General features: G+C 41.9%; 1 protein-coding gene across 3 annotated transcripts in view; it reads left to right on the plus strand.

Moving 5' to 3' along the window:
* The window catches only part of pitpnm2 (phosphatidylinositol transfer protein, membrane-associated 2), an 80264-nt gene that overhangs the window by 19671 nt on the left and 44190 nt on the right, over positions 1–16403 (plus strand). For all 3 annotated transcript variants that reach the window (XM_088355650.1, XM_088355652.1, XM_088355651.1), the window contains exons 3-6: positions 1254–1468; positions 3251–3372; positions 3434–3667; positions 12796–13143. In XM_088355650.1, coding sequence (XP_088211776.1) covers positions 1254–1468; positions 3251–3372; positions 3434–3667; positions 12796–13143 — 919 coding nt within the window. The remainder of the gene's footprint in view (positions 1–1253; positions 1469–3250; positions 3373–3433; positions 3668–12795; positions 13144–16403) is intronic.

Consider the following 16403-nt stretch of genomic DNA (forward strand, 5'->3'; position numbering starts at 1 on the left):
AAAAACATGCATTTCAGGTGAATTGGCCGGTCCAAATTGTCCCTAGGTGTGACTGAGCGAGTGAGTTGTCTGTCCCCGTGTGCCCTGCGATTGGCTGGCAACCAGTCCAGGGTGTCCCCTGCCCACTGCCCGATGATTGCTGGGATGGGCTCCAGCATCCCCGCGACCCTACTGAGGATAAGCGGTGCAGCTGATGAGATGAGATGAGATGAGAAGCCTCACTTTAAGGAAGCTAACTTAACTGTCGGCCAAAAAGAAAATGAAATAATGGGAAAAGTGTCAGGACCGGAACGGAGACAGGACCGACTTGCGTTGCGTTTCTTACAAGTTTTATTGGAAGAAAGAGAAAGGGTTGCGCCCACGACCCGGTGGTTGCTGGACGCGGAAAGCAGGTCGCTTTGAACGCGGAAGTGGATCTTCCATGGCGAGCGATGGCGGTGTCGGTAATGGAAAACCGGGTCAGTAGCCGGGACAGGGGAGCAAAAATGTGGCCGGGGTCGAAAGCGAGTCGGAAGCCGGGAAAGGAGACTAGACGTGGTCGGTTACAAAAAGAGTTCGAAAGCGGGGATGGGGGAGTAGACGTGGTCAGGATCAAAAACGGGTCGAAGCCGGGGGACGGACGGGAGCAAAAACAGGTGGGAGTCAGGGTCGAAAAAGACTTGCCTAGTGTTTAACTGAGGTTTGCAGACAGACTGAAAAAAGCGTACAGGAAGGAGTGGGTTTGAATAGGGACAGAGAGCCAATCAGAGTCTGAGGCAGTTGGTGCTAAAGGAGCGGGCACAGATAAAGCATATCGGTAATCTTGACCAAAAAGAAAAGGATAATAAGAAAAAAAATGAGGAAAAAGAAAATACTTTTTACTTTTTTCACATTTGTGGGGAAACTACGGCCCACGGGCTCATGTGGCCCAGCAGGGTTTTTAATCTGGCCTGCCGGACAAAAATCATTACAATATCATGACAGTATAGATAACAGTAGATAAAGTATTACTGATTAAAAAGTTGTTTTAGGTGGCAGCTTGGTCCTCATTGTTCCTGTTCATTTTTTAATTTTCTATTTTAAATTGCCTTTCAAAATGACAGGTATGTTTTTGGTCTTTGATTTTAAGAAATTTCCCCCAAAACTGTGTTTTTTTTAGTACTCCATTGTGACTTCTATGTTTTTTCTTCATTATGCATTTTTTGGGCTGGTGCGATTTATAATGTGAAAAATCCGGTCGTCAATTAAAAAATTGCTTTTGTTTCTGTGAGCAGAAAAAGAGCCGCGAGGAGAGCTGCGGTGAGGGTAGCGGCGTGGAGATCCTGGAAAACAAACCCTACCAGGACGGGCCAGGGGGTTCGGGCCAGTACACCCACAAAGTTTACCACATCGGAAAACACATCCCGTCCTGGTTTTGCGCCATCTTGCCTCAGGCCGCTCTGCGGGTGGAGGAGGAGTCCTGGAACGCATACCCATACACGCGTACCAGGTGGGTCTTGAAAATTCCAACATCTCTGCTTTCATCCAGAGCTCACTGAACTTGCTAGGCCACCAGGTCTTTCTATCGATACACGGTTCCTTTGATTTTTCTTCTTTCATTTGTTCCACACAATGTTTTGCAATTTTTCCTGTGTTTTTCCGTGGTAATGTTTAAGTGCTTATATATATTTATTTTTCCCCTTTTTGAGTCATTCATATTTGTACATTATAAATGGTAATGTCATGATTACTCATTGCACTCACCTGGTGCCAGATGCTGGTTCCCCCTCCTATTTAAGCTCAGTGTTCTCACTTGCCCTTTGTCAGTCCATCAGCAAACCTCTGCTTATGCAAGGCAAGCACTTTGACTCTGGCTCCCGTCGATCCCGTTTTTTCATCCGTATACCACTCATCTGTTCCTGATTCCCCGTTTGTCTCCAGCTACGACCCTTTTTGACCACCGACCACGTTCTTCCTGTCCCGGCTAATGACCCGTTTTTGGCTACCGACCACGCTTTGATCCCCCACCCCAGCTATCGACACATTTTTCCCGTTTGACCACGCTACGATCTCCCGCTCCGGGAGATCCACTTCCGCATTCCGAACACGCTCAGATCCCGTGAGCGGCTTGCTTCCCTCGTCCAGGGAGCACCGGATCGCTGGCATTTGTTTTCCTCTATATCTCAATGAACTTTTGAGTAAACGTTACGCATCTGGGTCCTCTTCCTGTTCTGGTCCTGACAGGTAATAGATTTCTTTAAACAACAAACGATGAAGAGGCATTCTGGAGCTGAAAGTGCCGTCTTTTTTTAACGAGACAAACTGAAAAAGACAGTTCTCTAAAGACAGTCGGAATTCCCATCCGTACAACAGACCATTCGAGTTAGATTTAATTGATTGAACTCACTTTATATTGTTTACTTCTAAATGTTATTTTATTATTTCGTTTATTTTTGTTGTACTTCAAGTGTAGGGTAAATCTGTTGCTGTTGAGGTGCAATAAATATTACAAGGTTCTATAACATAATTACCTGTCCTCTGTGCAACTGACTCTATTTAGCTGGGGCGGCAGTAGCTCAGGAGGTAGAGCGATCGTTTTAGGATTAAGGGATCCCAGTTCGAATCCCGGCTTGTCCGTGTTACATGTCGAAGTGTCCTTGGGTAAGACATTGAACCCCCAATTACCCCCAATAAGCAGGTTAGCGCCTTACATGGCTGCACAGATCACAGCCGCTATTGGGAAATGTGAAGCACAATGTAAAGCGCTTTGGGAAGTCATTGACTTGAAAAGCGCTATATAAATGCAGATCATTTCATTTCATTTCATTTCATATGTCGAAGTGTCCTTGGGCAAGACACTGAATCCCTAATCCATAAAGCCCCCAATAAGCAGGTAGGCGCCTTGCATGGCTGCATGGCCGCTATTGGTGTGTGAGTGTGTGTGTGAATGGGTAAGTGTGAAGCACATTGTAAAGCGCTTTGGGAGTTCTTCATTGACTTAAAAAGCGCTATATAAATGCAGACCATTCACCAGTTACTCGAATACTGCTTAGAAAATGTCAAATTCTTTGACATACAACTTCTTTTTAGAGTAACGGAAATAGTTACTTTCCCTGGTAACGAGTTGCTTTTATTACAGAGTAACTCAGTTACTAACTCAGTTACTTTTTGGAAGAAGTAGTGCGTAACTATAACTCATTACTTTTTTAAGGACGCAAAAGTCGAACTGTGGTAACTACCTATTCGACATGCTAAAAAATCCCGGAAACAAGAGTCTCCTTTCATCCTGCAGGTACACGTGTCCGTTCGTGGAGAAGTTCTCCATCGATATCGAGACGTACTACATGCCCGACACCGGCGACCAATCGGATGTCTTCAGTCTGTCCTCCGCAGAGAAGAGACAAAGGACAGTCGGTGAGTGTCCAATTCTGCCGTCCGTCCAGACGAGGTCACTCACTCCCCGTTGACCCTGCAGACCCCATCGACATCGTGAAGGATTACATCGCACCGCATGAGTACCTAGCGGAGGAAGACCCCCGTCTTTACCAATCGCTCAAGACCAGGAGAGGCCCCCTTTCGGAGGACTGGATCGAGGAGATCAGCCGAGGTCGTGGCGACCGCTCGGTCATGTGCGCCTACAAACTGTGCAAAGTGGAGTTCCGGTACTGGGGCATGCAGTCCAAGATCGAACGCTTCATTCATGATGTTGGTAAGCGAACCTTGAATGAAAACTTTAGTTTGAACATTAAAATAAAAACAGGACAAAAACAACGAGTCAACAACAAAATAATGTTCCATAACATGTTCGAAAAGGGGTAGTCAGAAGCAAATGCTTATTTTCCCCACCCCTTTATCTTCCCTATTAAATACATTTTACAAATCCTTTTCTCTTTTTGTGTCTAATATAACAAAATATCATGGATATACTTATTAAATAGGTCAGATATCAATAATTATAATAGAATAGAATATAATATACCTTTATAGTCATTGTTACAAAATGGGTTGACTTATTGTGGCAACGAAATTGGGCATGACACTCCAGTTTCACATATTCACAGTGAGGTAAAAAGCCAAGAAGATAAAGGAACAGAGAAGATAAGGTTATATAACGAGGAGGATAAGGCTATAGTTATAATTTACATGATATTTACACGAGAAATGTCAGCATGTAGGATGTTACATACAGTTGGTATTGTAATACAGTTGGTATCGTAATACAGTTGGTATCGTAAGGGTTGTGCAATTTTGCATTTGGTGCAAAAGTCATCATAGTGCAAAAAAAAAAAATAGTCAACATATGCATTGGTGCAAACATAGTCATCATAGTGCGGAGAAAAAAAAAGAAAAAAACATTCGTGTGAGGTGTTTTTGCAAGTTTTTCAGATTTTTTTTGTGCGGTGTCTGTTTTGAGCAGTAAACAAACATAGCGCAGTCAACATGTGCAAGAACATAGACGTGAGTACCATTTTACATTCGTGTGGGGTAGTGTTTTTGCAAGAGTTTTTCAGTTTTTTGTGCGGTGTCTAGTAATCTCTCGGTTATCGCGGTTAATGGGGACCAAGACCACCCGCGAAAACGGAAAATCCGCGAAGTAGCGGCGCCCCTTCAAAAATGCTTAAAAAAACGTATACAGGTATACAGTATACCCCCTGTATACAGTACACCATATAGAATACGGGTAGAGAGAGAAGGAGTGAAATTCATGTTATAACAAAAAAAAAACTGTAAAATATATTGTATGTACACAGAATAGGACTGCAGCGAAACCACTATGAACCATTCAGTATGATTGTATTAACCGCTCTCAACGACATGCAGCCATCGCAGTTTATTTCGCTTGTTAACACTACCGGTTACATATTGAAAATAAAAACAGTGAATATGTGATATTTGATGAGTGTTTGTGAAGCGTTTTGGGAAACAACAGTTAAAAAAATGGTCTGTGTTCATTTTAATGAAAGTGAAAAGAAAGAGCTACCTTCTGACAATAACAACATACTTTAGCTAAGGGCATCGAACGGCTTTTACAACAAATACACGAAACTACACACAATTAGCCGTGTTTAGGTAGTACAAAAACCCGCTCGCTTTTGGTATAATAAAGTCAAACTTGAGATGAAGTGTGAGAGAAGACAATATACTTACGTCGCGTCGCCGAGTTCCTCCATGATAAACTGAGCGGCACATAAGAAGGGGGTGAGGTGGGAGGAGTTAAAGGAGGGCGGGGTGAGCAAAGCGGTAACCCACCATGACCAAGCATTGTGTCAGGGCCTCCCCCTCCCCTTCACAATAAGAGTGTCCACACCGTGTCCTCAGTTGACATAAGCTCGCGCTCAATGGCGTCAAGTCAATAAATGCTTTTATTGAGAAGGTAAGGTATATTTTTTAGACCCGCGAACAATGTTTCATCTAATTTTCCACGGGTCTGAGCGTTCACACAAAGTCGGTGAGCAGCGCTTGAAACAACAGTGAGCAACGGCAATCCCAAGTGTGGCAACTAAGTCATTATCAAACATGTCCAAAACTTGACATCAAGTTACATTTTGCTGAGTTTCCGGCAATGCAAAATTATTTTTCTCTTTTGAATGAATTGACTCATGTACTATTGCAAAGGTTGTACGGCCTACAAACGTCGTTTGTTCTTACAATTCTTTCACAAGATATCCATTTCTTTTTTTTCCTGATATATTTTGTCGCATAATATTAACATTTTTGGGGGCTTATTGAGTCGGTTGTAAGATACAGAACCCTACTTAATCACATTTTTAAGTACAATGTTGGTAACAAGATTATATATCAAGATTCCCAGCCCCCTCGCTCAACCCAACTGAGGTGCTGGGAGTCATTAGGTGACCAAACCTCCCAATTCCAACCCCTAATGCTGAACGCCAAGCAGGGAGGCAACGGGTACCAATGTTTAAGTCTTAGGTATGACTCGGCCGAGGCTTGAACCAGCGACCTCCCAGTCTCGGGGCGGGCGCCCTACCCCCAAGGCCACCGAGCTGGCAACAAGATTGACTTGATATAATTGGAAATTATTTGAATGCAACACAAACTTTTTCTTCTTGTTTCCGTGTTTTTTTTTCTACTTTTTTTTTAAATTCCTTCACTGAAAATCTCATTGTGTTTATTTTTTCTGAGCTGTTACTTTTTTCCTACATTTCTTTCTTTTCTTTTTTTTGTCTTTTTTCTAAATTTTTCCTTCTTTTTTCTCTTCCTTTTGTTTCTTTTTTTCTCAGCTTTTCACTACTTTTTCATCTTGGTATTTTTTTCTTTTTTGTTCTATTCGCCCCTTCCTTTAAGTCATTTTGTGCATAATTTTACATAATATTTGGTCATGTTGGGATTAAAGAAGCAAAAACAACCCAAAGAGCCGTTTAGGACCCGAAAGAGCCGGTTCCTTTTAGTGAGCCGAGCCGAAGAAGCCGGTTCCCCGACAAACTCTACTGACTTTACTCACCTTCGTTCTCCTTCGACTTGACTTCAAAATACCGCATTTAGGACACAACGTCAGGGGAACCCGTGAATTTTTACCTTTATGCACTGTAACTTTGACTTGAGTCGCTTCTTAATTAGGAGTTTTGAGCCCTCATTTTTGTGCGCTGGCTAGATTTTCTTGTGCGCTGAGAATGATCGAGCAGTGCGCAATTGCGCACGCGCGCAGCTTAGAAGAAACACTGCCCGCGAAGCTCTGAACCCGCAAAAGTGGAAGTTCCACTGTAATTACAATAGTCACATATTTTATACACTAATCTTCGTAATACCCATCCCTCAACGTCATAATGCCACTAGCTACCAAACATCACTGCGGCACCAATGATAATAACAACAATAAAAATCAATATAATATTTATAATAACAGTTATGATATGACAATTGTCGGGTTTAAAAGAGACAAACCCGGCCCCACGGCTGAGCAAGGAATTCAGGCAAAGGCAAGAATGAAAGTTTTTGCTACTGCAGTAGGAAAAAGATTCGTCAGCGAGTACAACGTGGCACCTTTGGCTGTCCGGATCTTTCTAATCTACTTCCATTTATTGAAGAGTCACGCATGCGCATTACATACAATGGAAAAATACTGAAATGCATTGATCTTTGAGTGAGGCTATATATGTGTGTTTGTGTGAATGATTACTTGTGTAGTAAAATAGAAAAACAAGTTAAACAAGTTAATTTGTAACATAGGAGTCTGAGAAATACACAATAACTAAAAGTAGCTTACTTTACAATAATAGCAACAATAACAACAAAGTTAACCATAGTTTTAAACGCAGTATTTCCCAATCTCACTCATATCCCATTTTCTTCATCCCTGTATTCCACCAGGAATGTTTTTTTGTATTTAAATTTGAACACATGAATAGTTGGACATTGTTTGATCTCATCTTGTTAATTATTCCAAAGTTTGACTCCACACACAGACACACACATACTTTTCCTGGTGGTTCTCACCTTTGGGATTATGAATTCACTACAGCCCCTTAAATTATAATTTCCCTCTTTCCGAGTAAATAATTTTTGGATGTTTTCTGACACCATGTTTTTGTTGACCTTAAATAACAGTTGGGACGTGAAAAATTGTATTAAATCATCCAATTTTAATCATTTGGACTGCATGAATAAAATATTGGTATGATCCCGATATCCTACCCTTTGTATGGTTCTAATTGCACGTTTTTGAAGGATAAAAAGGGGCTGTAGTGAACTTTTGTAATTATTGCCCCAGACTTCTGCACAATATGTTAAGTATGGCAGAACTAGAGAACAATATAATAAATACAATGCATAAAATGAATTTGGCTTTATCTCATCTCATCTCATCTCATCAGCCGTACCGCTTATCCTCATCAGGGTCACGGGGGGGCTGGAGCCCATCCCAGCCATCTCCGGGCAGTGGGCAGGGGACACCCTGAACTGGTTGCCAGCCAATCGCAGGGCACACAGGGACAGACAACTCATTCGCTCATTCACACCTAGGGACAATTTGGACCGGCCAATTCACCTGAAATGCATGTTTTTGGAACGTGGGAGGAAACCGGAGTGCCCGGAGGAAACCCACGCAAGCACGGGGAGAACATACAATTTGGCTTTATTAATTATTGAAATGTTTTTAGATACCTTAGTTTGTATTTGTCTGGTGTGTGTTTTAAAATTTCTAATACAATGTCTATTGCAGCACCAACCATTTTTACTTCTAAATCTTGATTTGCCTTGCGATTACCAAATAATATTAGTTTGGTTTTATTTAAATTTAAAGATAATTTATTTATATCCATCCATACTTTTAGGTTAATTAATTCAGTCCCTAGGGTATTGCTATTAAAAGGGACCACAACCCCCCCACACAGAATGTGAATATCCACAAATTATTGACGCCTCCTCATAAAAGCCCCCAGGGGTCTAACTTACCTTGAGATGAGGTCCTTACCGACTGAACTGTAACAAGCGAACAACTCTCTATCTGCAATAAAAACACAGAAGACAGTTGAAATAATAGTCTTCATTATACAAAAGCCTTGAGTCAAAAAGCAGCTGGCTAGCTGCACACTAGCATCGGGTAACCTTGGATTGAGCCAGGTCTTTGTGATGATTAGAATACATGTCATGAATGGAGCAGTTTCCCACAAGTTGTAGCTCCAGGTCATCTGTCTAGAGCAGTGTTTTTCAACCAGTGTGCCGTGAGACCTTTTCTAGTGTGCCGCTGGAATTTGCCCAATTTTATCTTTCCCAAAAAATCAGGCCATTATTCAGTATTTTTGCTATCTTCAGACGAGGAACTGTAATAGTCATCCATATCAGTAGGTGGCAGTATATTTGTATATACTTTTTATATACTAATTTTCTGTTCATGAGGTAGCACAGTACTTTTGATAACTTAATTTGTTTAACTGTAAAAAATAAAAACATAAATAAAGCACATCATTCTTTTTTTAATTTGAATTCTTTTTATATACTAATTATCTGCTTATGTGGTAGTACAGTGAAATGTTTGACAAAACTTCATTTTCAAACATTTTCGACGGACAGTGTGCCTCGGAAGTTTTTTATAAATAAAAGCGTTCCTTGGAAAAATACTGGTCGAGAGGGTAATAGATAAAGGATTGGCGGGGGTGGCTTAAGAGAGTTGTTAACCTAGCTGTAACTAGCTGTAGCAATAGGCCGGACCTGCAGCCTCTGTATTGCCTTCTCACCGATGCCCTCTTAGCTGCTTCCCAAACCCGATAATAATCCACGGAGCACATGCTGGTGATCAGCATTTCTTTACACTCTTCTGACTTTCCTCAGATTCTAAATTAATTGAGGAATTTCTTTTCAATATAATGAGCAGCTAAAACTATCTGGAGCAGTTTGATTTGGTGGCCACTTGTGCAGCTGCTCAGCTGTTAGACCGACAACATACACCTGCCTATTCCAGTTCCGCACACAGGCAGTCAAACACACCCGACATACATGATGTATACAACCTAATAATAATAATAATAATTTCCTTGTATTGTCATTCTGTGTAACAATGTACACAGAACGAAATGTCGATAGCATCTGACCCGATGCAGCCGCAGCCAAGAGAGGGCGCCGCCGACCACTTTTTAAGTCTTAGGAATGACTCGGCCGGGGCGCGAACCCGAACCTCCCAGTCTCAAAGCGGGCGCCTTACCATCTAGGCTACTGAGCTGCCACTATGATGACAATTGCTGTCTGCTCTGAACACAATGCACAATACTGTCACGGTTGCCATGGCGCCCAATTGGCCCCTCCCGTGTGGCGCCAACTGCGGCTCGTTGACACATTGGCTTCCCTTCTATTTAAGCTAAGTGCTCTCACTCACGCTTTGTCAGTCCATCAACGAACCTCTGCACCCGCAAGACGTGGGTTTTGACTCTGTCCAGTTTCCTGCTTGTGTTTCCTGCTTGTGTTTCCTGTCGTTCCCGTCTATTTTGTCCTGTTTAATATCGATCTCCAGTTTCGTTCCCGGCTATTTTGTTCTGTTTGTTATCGATCTCCGGTGTCTGGCTGCGTTCTCGTCTAGTTTGTCCTGTTTAATTTCGATCTCCAGTGTCTGGTACTCTTTCCGTCTATATCGTCCTGCTTGTTATCGGACTCCAGTCTCCAGTGCCTGTTAGCTATCCTGTCTGTCCTGTCCTGTCCGGTATCGACCCCATCTGTCCGATATCTGCTCGTGCAATTGGTATAGATCTCATCGGCTTCTGGCTGCCTGTCGTTCCATGCCAGACTGCTGCCTTACGTCTTCCGCCCTACGATCACCGAATCACTGGCGTCTTGGGTTAACTTGCATGACTAACCCATTTCCCGTAAAATAAAGCTTGTGTGAGAAACGTTACGCATCTGGGTTCTACTCCTGTTCCGGTTCTTGACAAATACGTTGATTTCAATGACAATAAAGACAAATCACATCAAAATCTGCAAAGTATTGAAGCAATGATAACCGAAGCACAAAGTAGGAAAGACAGTTGGGTCGAAAATAGACCTAAATAAGCTTAAGAGTGGCTGATCTGCGACTAGTTTGACCAGACCTCCTAGGTTATTCTGCGGAATTAACCCCCTCAAAATTGGCATTTTTTGTGGGTCATTTTAGATATCAATGTTTTGATTCATAAATCTGAAAGTCCCAAACCGTATCCAACACTATTTTTCATTCAAGACCTTTCAAACTGTGTTTAAGTCATACTGCGTCTTGAAAAAATTGCAATGTAAAAGCTCCAGGCAGCACTTTTAATCAAGGTTCTGGCTCCCTCTCGGGTATTACTTCCAAACTAATGAAGCAGCAGCTGCTCTGTTTCTGGCACCCAACCGGACTCAATTCCCTGGTAGGACCGTTTGCATTTGCGTGAATTCATCCCCCTGAGTCAGCATCTGCGTATCCGTTTATCCTGTCCGCCTAAGTGAATTTGAGCTCAAAGTATCTTGTAATTCCAGACATTTTACAAGCGCTGTAAATTATCCAGCCATAAAATGAAATAAAAAATGTTGCTTCATTTGCAGAAGTGCTGCCGGGCAGATTAAAGGGAAGGATTTAATTGCCCCCTATATTCCTGCTCAGAGCCTTAGCTCGGAAAATTCCCGTCTACTGGTGATTCCAAGAGCCAAGAAGAAATCCGCAGGTTCTAGAGCGTTCTCCATTCGGGCCTTGGTGCTGTGGAATGCTCTGCCCTCAGACGCACTTATATTCTATAGCTTATGAGTGATGCTGATCTCATAGTCTTGTCTTCTTGTCGTGAGGGAGAAGGATGAGCCTGGTTCTTGTATGGTCCATGCTTTTTGAGCCATCGTACTAGCACTTAGATCTGATGTACACCATCTAAAACAAAGGTGGGCAACTATATTGAGTCGGGGGCTGCATTGGGTTCAAGAATTTGGCCCAGGGGCCTATCCTGGAGAATCTTTTTTTTCCTTCATCAATGAAAATACCTGCAGACATCCACATGCTATTGTCACGGTTGCCATGGCGCCCGATTGGCCCCGTCCGTGTTGCGCCAGCTGCGGCCCAATAACAGATTGTCTTACCGTCTTTTGAAGCTCAGTGCGCTCTCTGTTACATTGTCAGTCCGTCAACGAACCTCTGCCCCGCAAGACATGGGTTCTGACTCGATCCTGTTTTCCTGTTGGTATTTCCAGTCCGTTTTTGTTCCCGTTTATTGTTGTCCTGTTTAAAATCGATTTCCAGTTTCGTTCCCGTCTATTTTGGTCCTGTTTATTATTGTCTCCAGTTTTCGTTCCCGTCTTGTTTGTCCTGTTTATTTTTGATATCCTGTTTCATTATCAATCCTGTCTGTTCGTCCTGTCCGGCATCGACCCCATTCGTCCGATATCTACTTGGGCAGTTGGTATCGATCTCGTTGGCTTCTGGCTTCCTATCATTTCACGCCAGACTGCTGCCTGACGTGCATGACTCCCCATTTCCCGTAAAATAAAAGGCTTGTGTAAGAACGTCACGCGTTTGGGTCCTGATCCTGTTCTTGTTCATGACAGCTAAATTGCTTTTGTAATACATTAGGCTCATCAAATTGGTTTTAAAACTATCACATTGAAAGCAAAATAAGATGTTACGTCCCTGTTTTATGCACTTAATTTGATATTTTGTTTTGTAGTTTTAATTTTTAGTATTCTTGTAGTATTTCGGCAGTTGGATTTATGCCATAGTTATGTAGTATTTTTTTTCAGTATTACGGTAGCATTTTATTTGTAGTATTTGTAGTATTTCAAAAGTAATATTTATTAAGTATTGATATAGTATTTCAATGGTAGTTTTTTTTGTATTTCTGTTGTATCTTTATTGTATATCTGTAATATTTTTGTAGTATTAATGTAGTTTTATTTTTGTATTTCCTTAGTAGTATTTTTGTAGCTATCTGTAGTTTTTTTGTAGTATTTCTTTTGTATTTTTGTAGTATTTCCACAGTAGAATTTGTGTTGTGTATCTATAGTATTTTGTCATATTACTGTAGTTGTATTTTGCAATATTTCTGTCATAATGCTTCTGCAATAGTATTTTATAGTGTTTCTGTAGTAGTGAGTGACTATAACTAATTACTTTTTTAAAGTAACGTCCCCAACACTGCCTGTATTCATTGTTGGTGGTTATTGTGTATTGTCTGTTGATGTCTGGTAATCCTGGAAGGGGGATTACACCTTGTATGGCGGCCCCTTTTCAAGGTTACTTGATTTTCCTCAATCTGAGGTTTTTGATTTTTTTCCTTGCCCTCATGTAGGTTTTAGATCAGGGAATATTGTAATCGTGGTCTTTGCAGCCCTTTGAGAGTTTTGAGAGTTATACAAATAAACACGAAGTGACTTAATGGCCATCGCCCCCTACAGGTCTGCGCAAAGTGATGGTGCGAGCCCACCGCCAGGCCTGGTGCTGGCAGGACGAGTGGTACGGCCTCACCATCGAGGACATTCGGCTACTTGAGCTGGAAACCCAGTTGGCCCTTGCCAAGAAAATGGCCCAGTACAGTCTCGGCGAGGAGGGGGGCTCCGATACCAACGGCTGCCCGGCTACTCAGGACCAGGATCGGGACCGGGAACCGCGTGTAGCAGCCAGCGCCGGTCCCGCTATCGAGGCCGAGACCGGAGTGAAGCCGGGGGTGATGGACAACCGAGGGGAGCTGACCAAGCAGTGGTCCACGTCATCCAGATCTTCTAACAGGTCGTCCAAAAGAGGAGGTACGCTTCGATTCATTTTCAAATTCTGTTAAGAAGGGTTGACGTTTTAAGAAACTGGATCATGGTTTCTGGTATACAGTGGAACCTCGGTTCTCGACCATAATCCGTTCCAGAACCCTGTTCGAAAACCGATTTGTTCGATCACCGAAATCATTTTTCCCAATAAAAATAATGTAAACCGTTTTAATCCGTTCCAACACCCTGAATGTTTACCTTGAATGTTTAACGTAAACATAAAGCTAACCCAGGCTAATTGTAATCGTGTTATCGTAATCTTCCGTACGAAAGATTACGCTAACATGAACGTGTACAAATTAAAAAAAGGGCTAAAACACTTGGTACACCTATATTAAAAGCGAAAGCAAAACGAAGCACGTCCGCACGCGATAACAGTTGGTCACGAAAAAAGCGATCTACACCCGTACGCCGCTCAACATCGCACTCACGCGTTACCGGCGTTCGAACTCCGATTTTTTGACCGAACAGCGAAGCAAGAATTTCTCGAAATTTTTGGTCGGGCTCCGATTTGTTCGAACTGAGAGCCGTTCGAAAACTGAGGTTCCACTGTACTTTGTTGTCTCAATTGATGGGGTCAAGTAGTCCCTCGTTTTTCACAGGGGTTGCGTTCCATAAAGGACCCACGATAGTCAAAATCTGCTGTATATAGTAGAAACCTTTATCTTTTTATTGATTGAATACGCTATTATACATTGAAACTAAAGAACGAACCCTATTCACAGGCTCAAGCATTCTTTGAACAATAAAAATTCTTTACTTTATACTTTTTTCTTCTTCTTACAAATAACCCCGGTACTGTCAAATTATCATTTTGAAAACAGTCAAGCTGCTATATTGCCTAATAATTCTAAATAAGGGTGGAAATGATTACAGGACACTCCTGACTTTTTTTTCCAGATGATATTTTGTCACCATCATGTTGACATTATTGGGAAACAAAATGTTGTGTAAAAATTGCTTTTATCTTCCTTTATCATATGGAAAAGTCCTGATTTGTTGGCGATAGAAAGTATCTTTCTCTGCCTTTTGGTGCGTTTATGAGTCCAGAGCATTTTGTGGACATGACGGCTTTTAAAGAAACACGAAATTGAAAAAGATTTGCTCATATGTAATGTAATTTCGTCGAGATGTTTTACATATGTGTAAAACCGCTACGTCATTGGCGCGCAGGCAGACACAGGCAGAAAAAGGGCAGGACGACTGTTTAGCCAATCATAATGCAGAACACAATGCACGATAAAAATCTGCAAAGTAGCGAAAATGCAAAAACCGTGGTACAGCAAAGGATTACTATATACGAAGATCAGCCAAGTACCCTTCCCTACCATGTTTAGAACGCACTCTGCTGGCCCCCGCTTGCAGGAATAGACGACCGGTGGTAATGGAACACGGCCGCACGGGTGCTGTTCATTTTAAAAGAGAAGAGTCTCTTATGACAAATTTACTCTCTCATCCCCTAGTCCCAGCAATAGTCAACCAGGAAGAATGGATCGCGACCACAATTGAACATATCATGCGAGCCAAAACGGTATGCCTCTTGACAAAAAGTGCTTTCTGCCAGTCCCTGTCGCAGCGATATGGGATTGTGGATAATGGATCAAGGCTGCACAAGTGCAGTTCATTTTTTGCAAGAATAAGAGCGAAAAAGACCCACCAGGCCCCAAAAATGTTGGCCCCTGCTTGCAGCAGTATGCGATCGGGGATAATTGATCACGGCCACACAATTGCACAATTTTTTGTGACCAGAATGACAAAAAGAGATTCCAGCTTTGACGAAAATTCGCTTTGATGTTGCTCCCTGCTCAGAGCAGCAATTAGAGATAATGAATAACATAATATTTCTGGCTGGAGTTTGCCAAAGGTGCTGTGCTCCCGCACACCTGAAGGAGTTTTCATCTACTGCAAGTTGTTTATGTCACATGTTTTCGAATCATGTGATCATTCAAGATGGAGATTACTGGAGCGATTACGAAAACAAGCGCCTAAAAGCCAAAACAAAACGTGAATGAGGGTTGCGTTCAGTGTTCCCTCTAAGCTGCGCGCGTGCGCATTTGCGCACTGCTCGCACAAGAAAATCTAGCCAGCGCACAAAAATGAGGGCTCGAAATTGCTAATTAAGAAGCGACTCAAGTCAAAGTTACAGTGCATGAAGGTAAAAATACACGGGTTCCCCTGACGTTGTGTCCTAAATGCAGTATTTTGAAATCGAGTCGAAGGAGAACGAAGTTGAGTAAAGTTAGTAGAGTTTTTCGAGAACCGGCTTCTTCGGCTCGGCTCACTAAAAGGAACCGGCTCTTTCGGGTCCTAAACGGCTCTTCGGGTTGTTTTTGCTTTTTTAATCCCAACATGACCAAATATTATGTAAAATGATGCACAAAATGACTTAAAGGAAGGGGGGAGTAGAACAAAAAAGAAAAAAAAATACCAAAATGAAAAAGTAGTGAAAAGCTGAGAAAAAAAGAAACAAAAGGAAGAGAAAAAAGAAGGAAACATTTTGAAAAAAGCCAGAAAAAAAGAAAAGAAAGAAATGTAGGAAACACAATGAGATTTTTTTTAAAGGAATAAAAAAAAAGTAGAAAAAAAACACGGAAAAAAGAAGAAAAAGTTTGTGTTGCATTCAAATAATTTCCAATTATATCAAGTGAATCTTGTTGCCAACATTGTACTTCCACTAAAAAATGTGATTAAGTACAGTTCTGTATCATGCAATCGACTAAATAAGCCCCCAAAAATGTTAGTATTATGCGACAAAAGATACCAGGAAAAAAGAAATGGATATCTTGTGAAAGAATTGTAAGAACAAACGACATTTGTAGGCCGTACAACCTTTGCAATAATACATGAGTCAATTCATTCAAAAGAGAAAAATCATTTTGCATTGCCGGAAACTCAGCAAAATGTAACGTGATGTCAAGTTTTGGACATGTTTGATAATGATTTAGATGCCATACTTGGGATTGCCGTTGCTCACTGTTGTTTCAAGCGTTGCTCACCGACTTTGTGTGAACGCTCAGACCCCTGGAAAATTACAGGGAACATTGGTTGCGTTCCATAAGATGTGAGTCCTATATTTCTAGACGATAGCCCCAGGGCAACCATACTATGGAGAGTATGGCTACACAAACATGGGATTTGTGCTGTTGTCAATGGTGCTTGCTGTGGTAATGGAGCAAATTGCATTTGAATGTCATCGTACCTTGAGGATTAAAGGAAACTTCAGCGACTTGACAATGACTCGGATG

Source organism: Urocampus carinirostris, chromosome 16, assembly GCF_059441175.1.
Source record: "Urocampus carinirostris isolate Australia breed hairy pipefish chromosome 16, RoL_Ucar_1.0, whole genome shotgun sequence".
In the NCBI taxonomy this organism is placed as follows: domain Eukaryota; kingdom Metazoa; phylum Chordata; class Actinopteri; order Syngnathiformes; family Syngnathidae; genus Urocampus; species Urocampus carinirostris.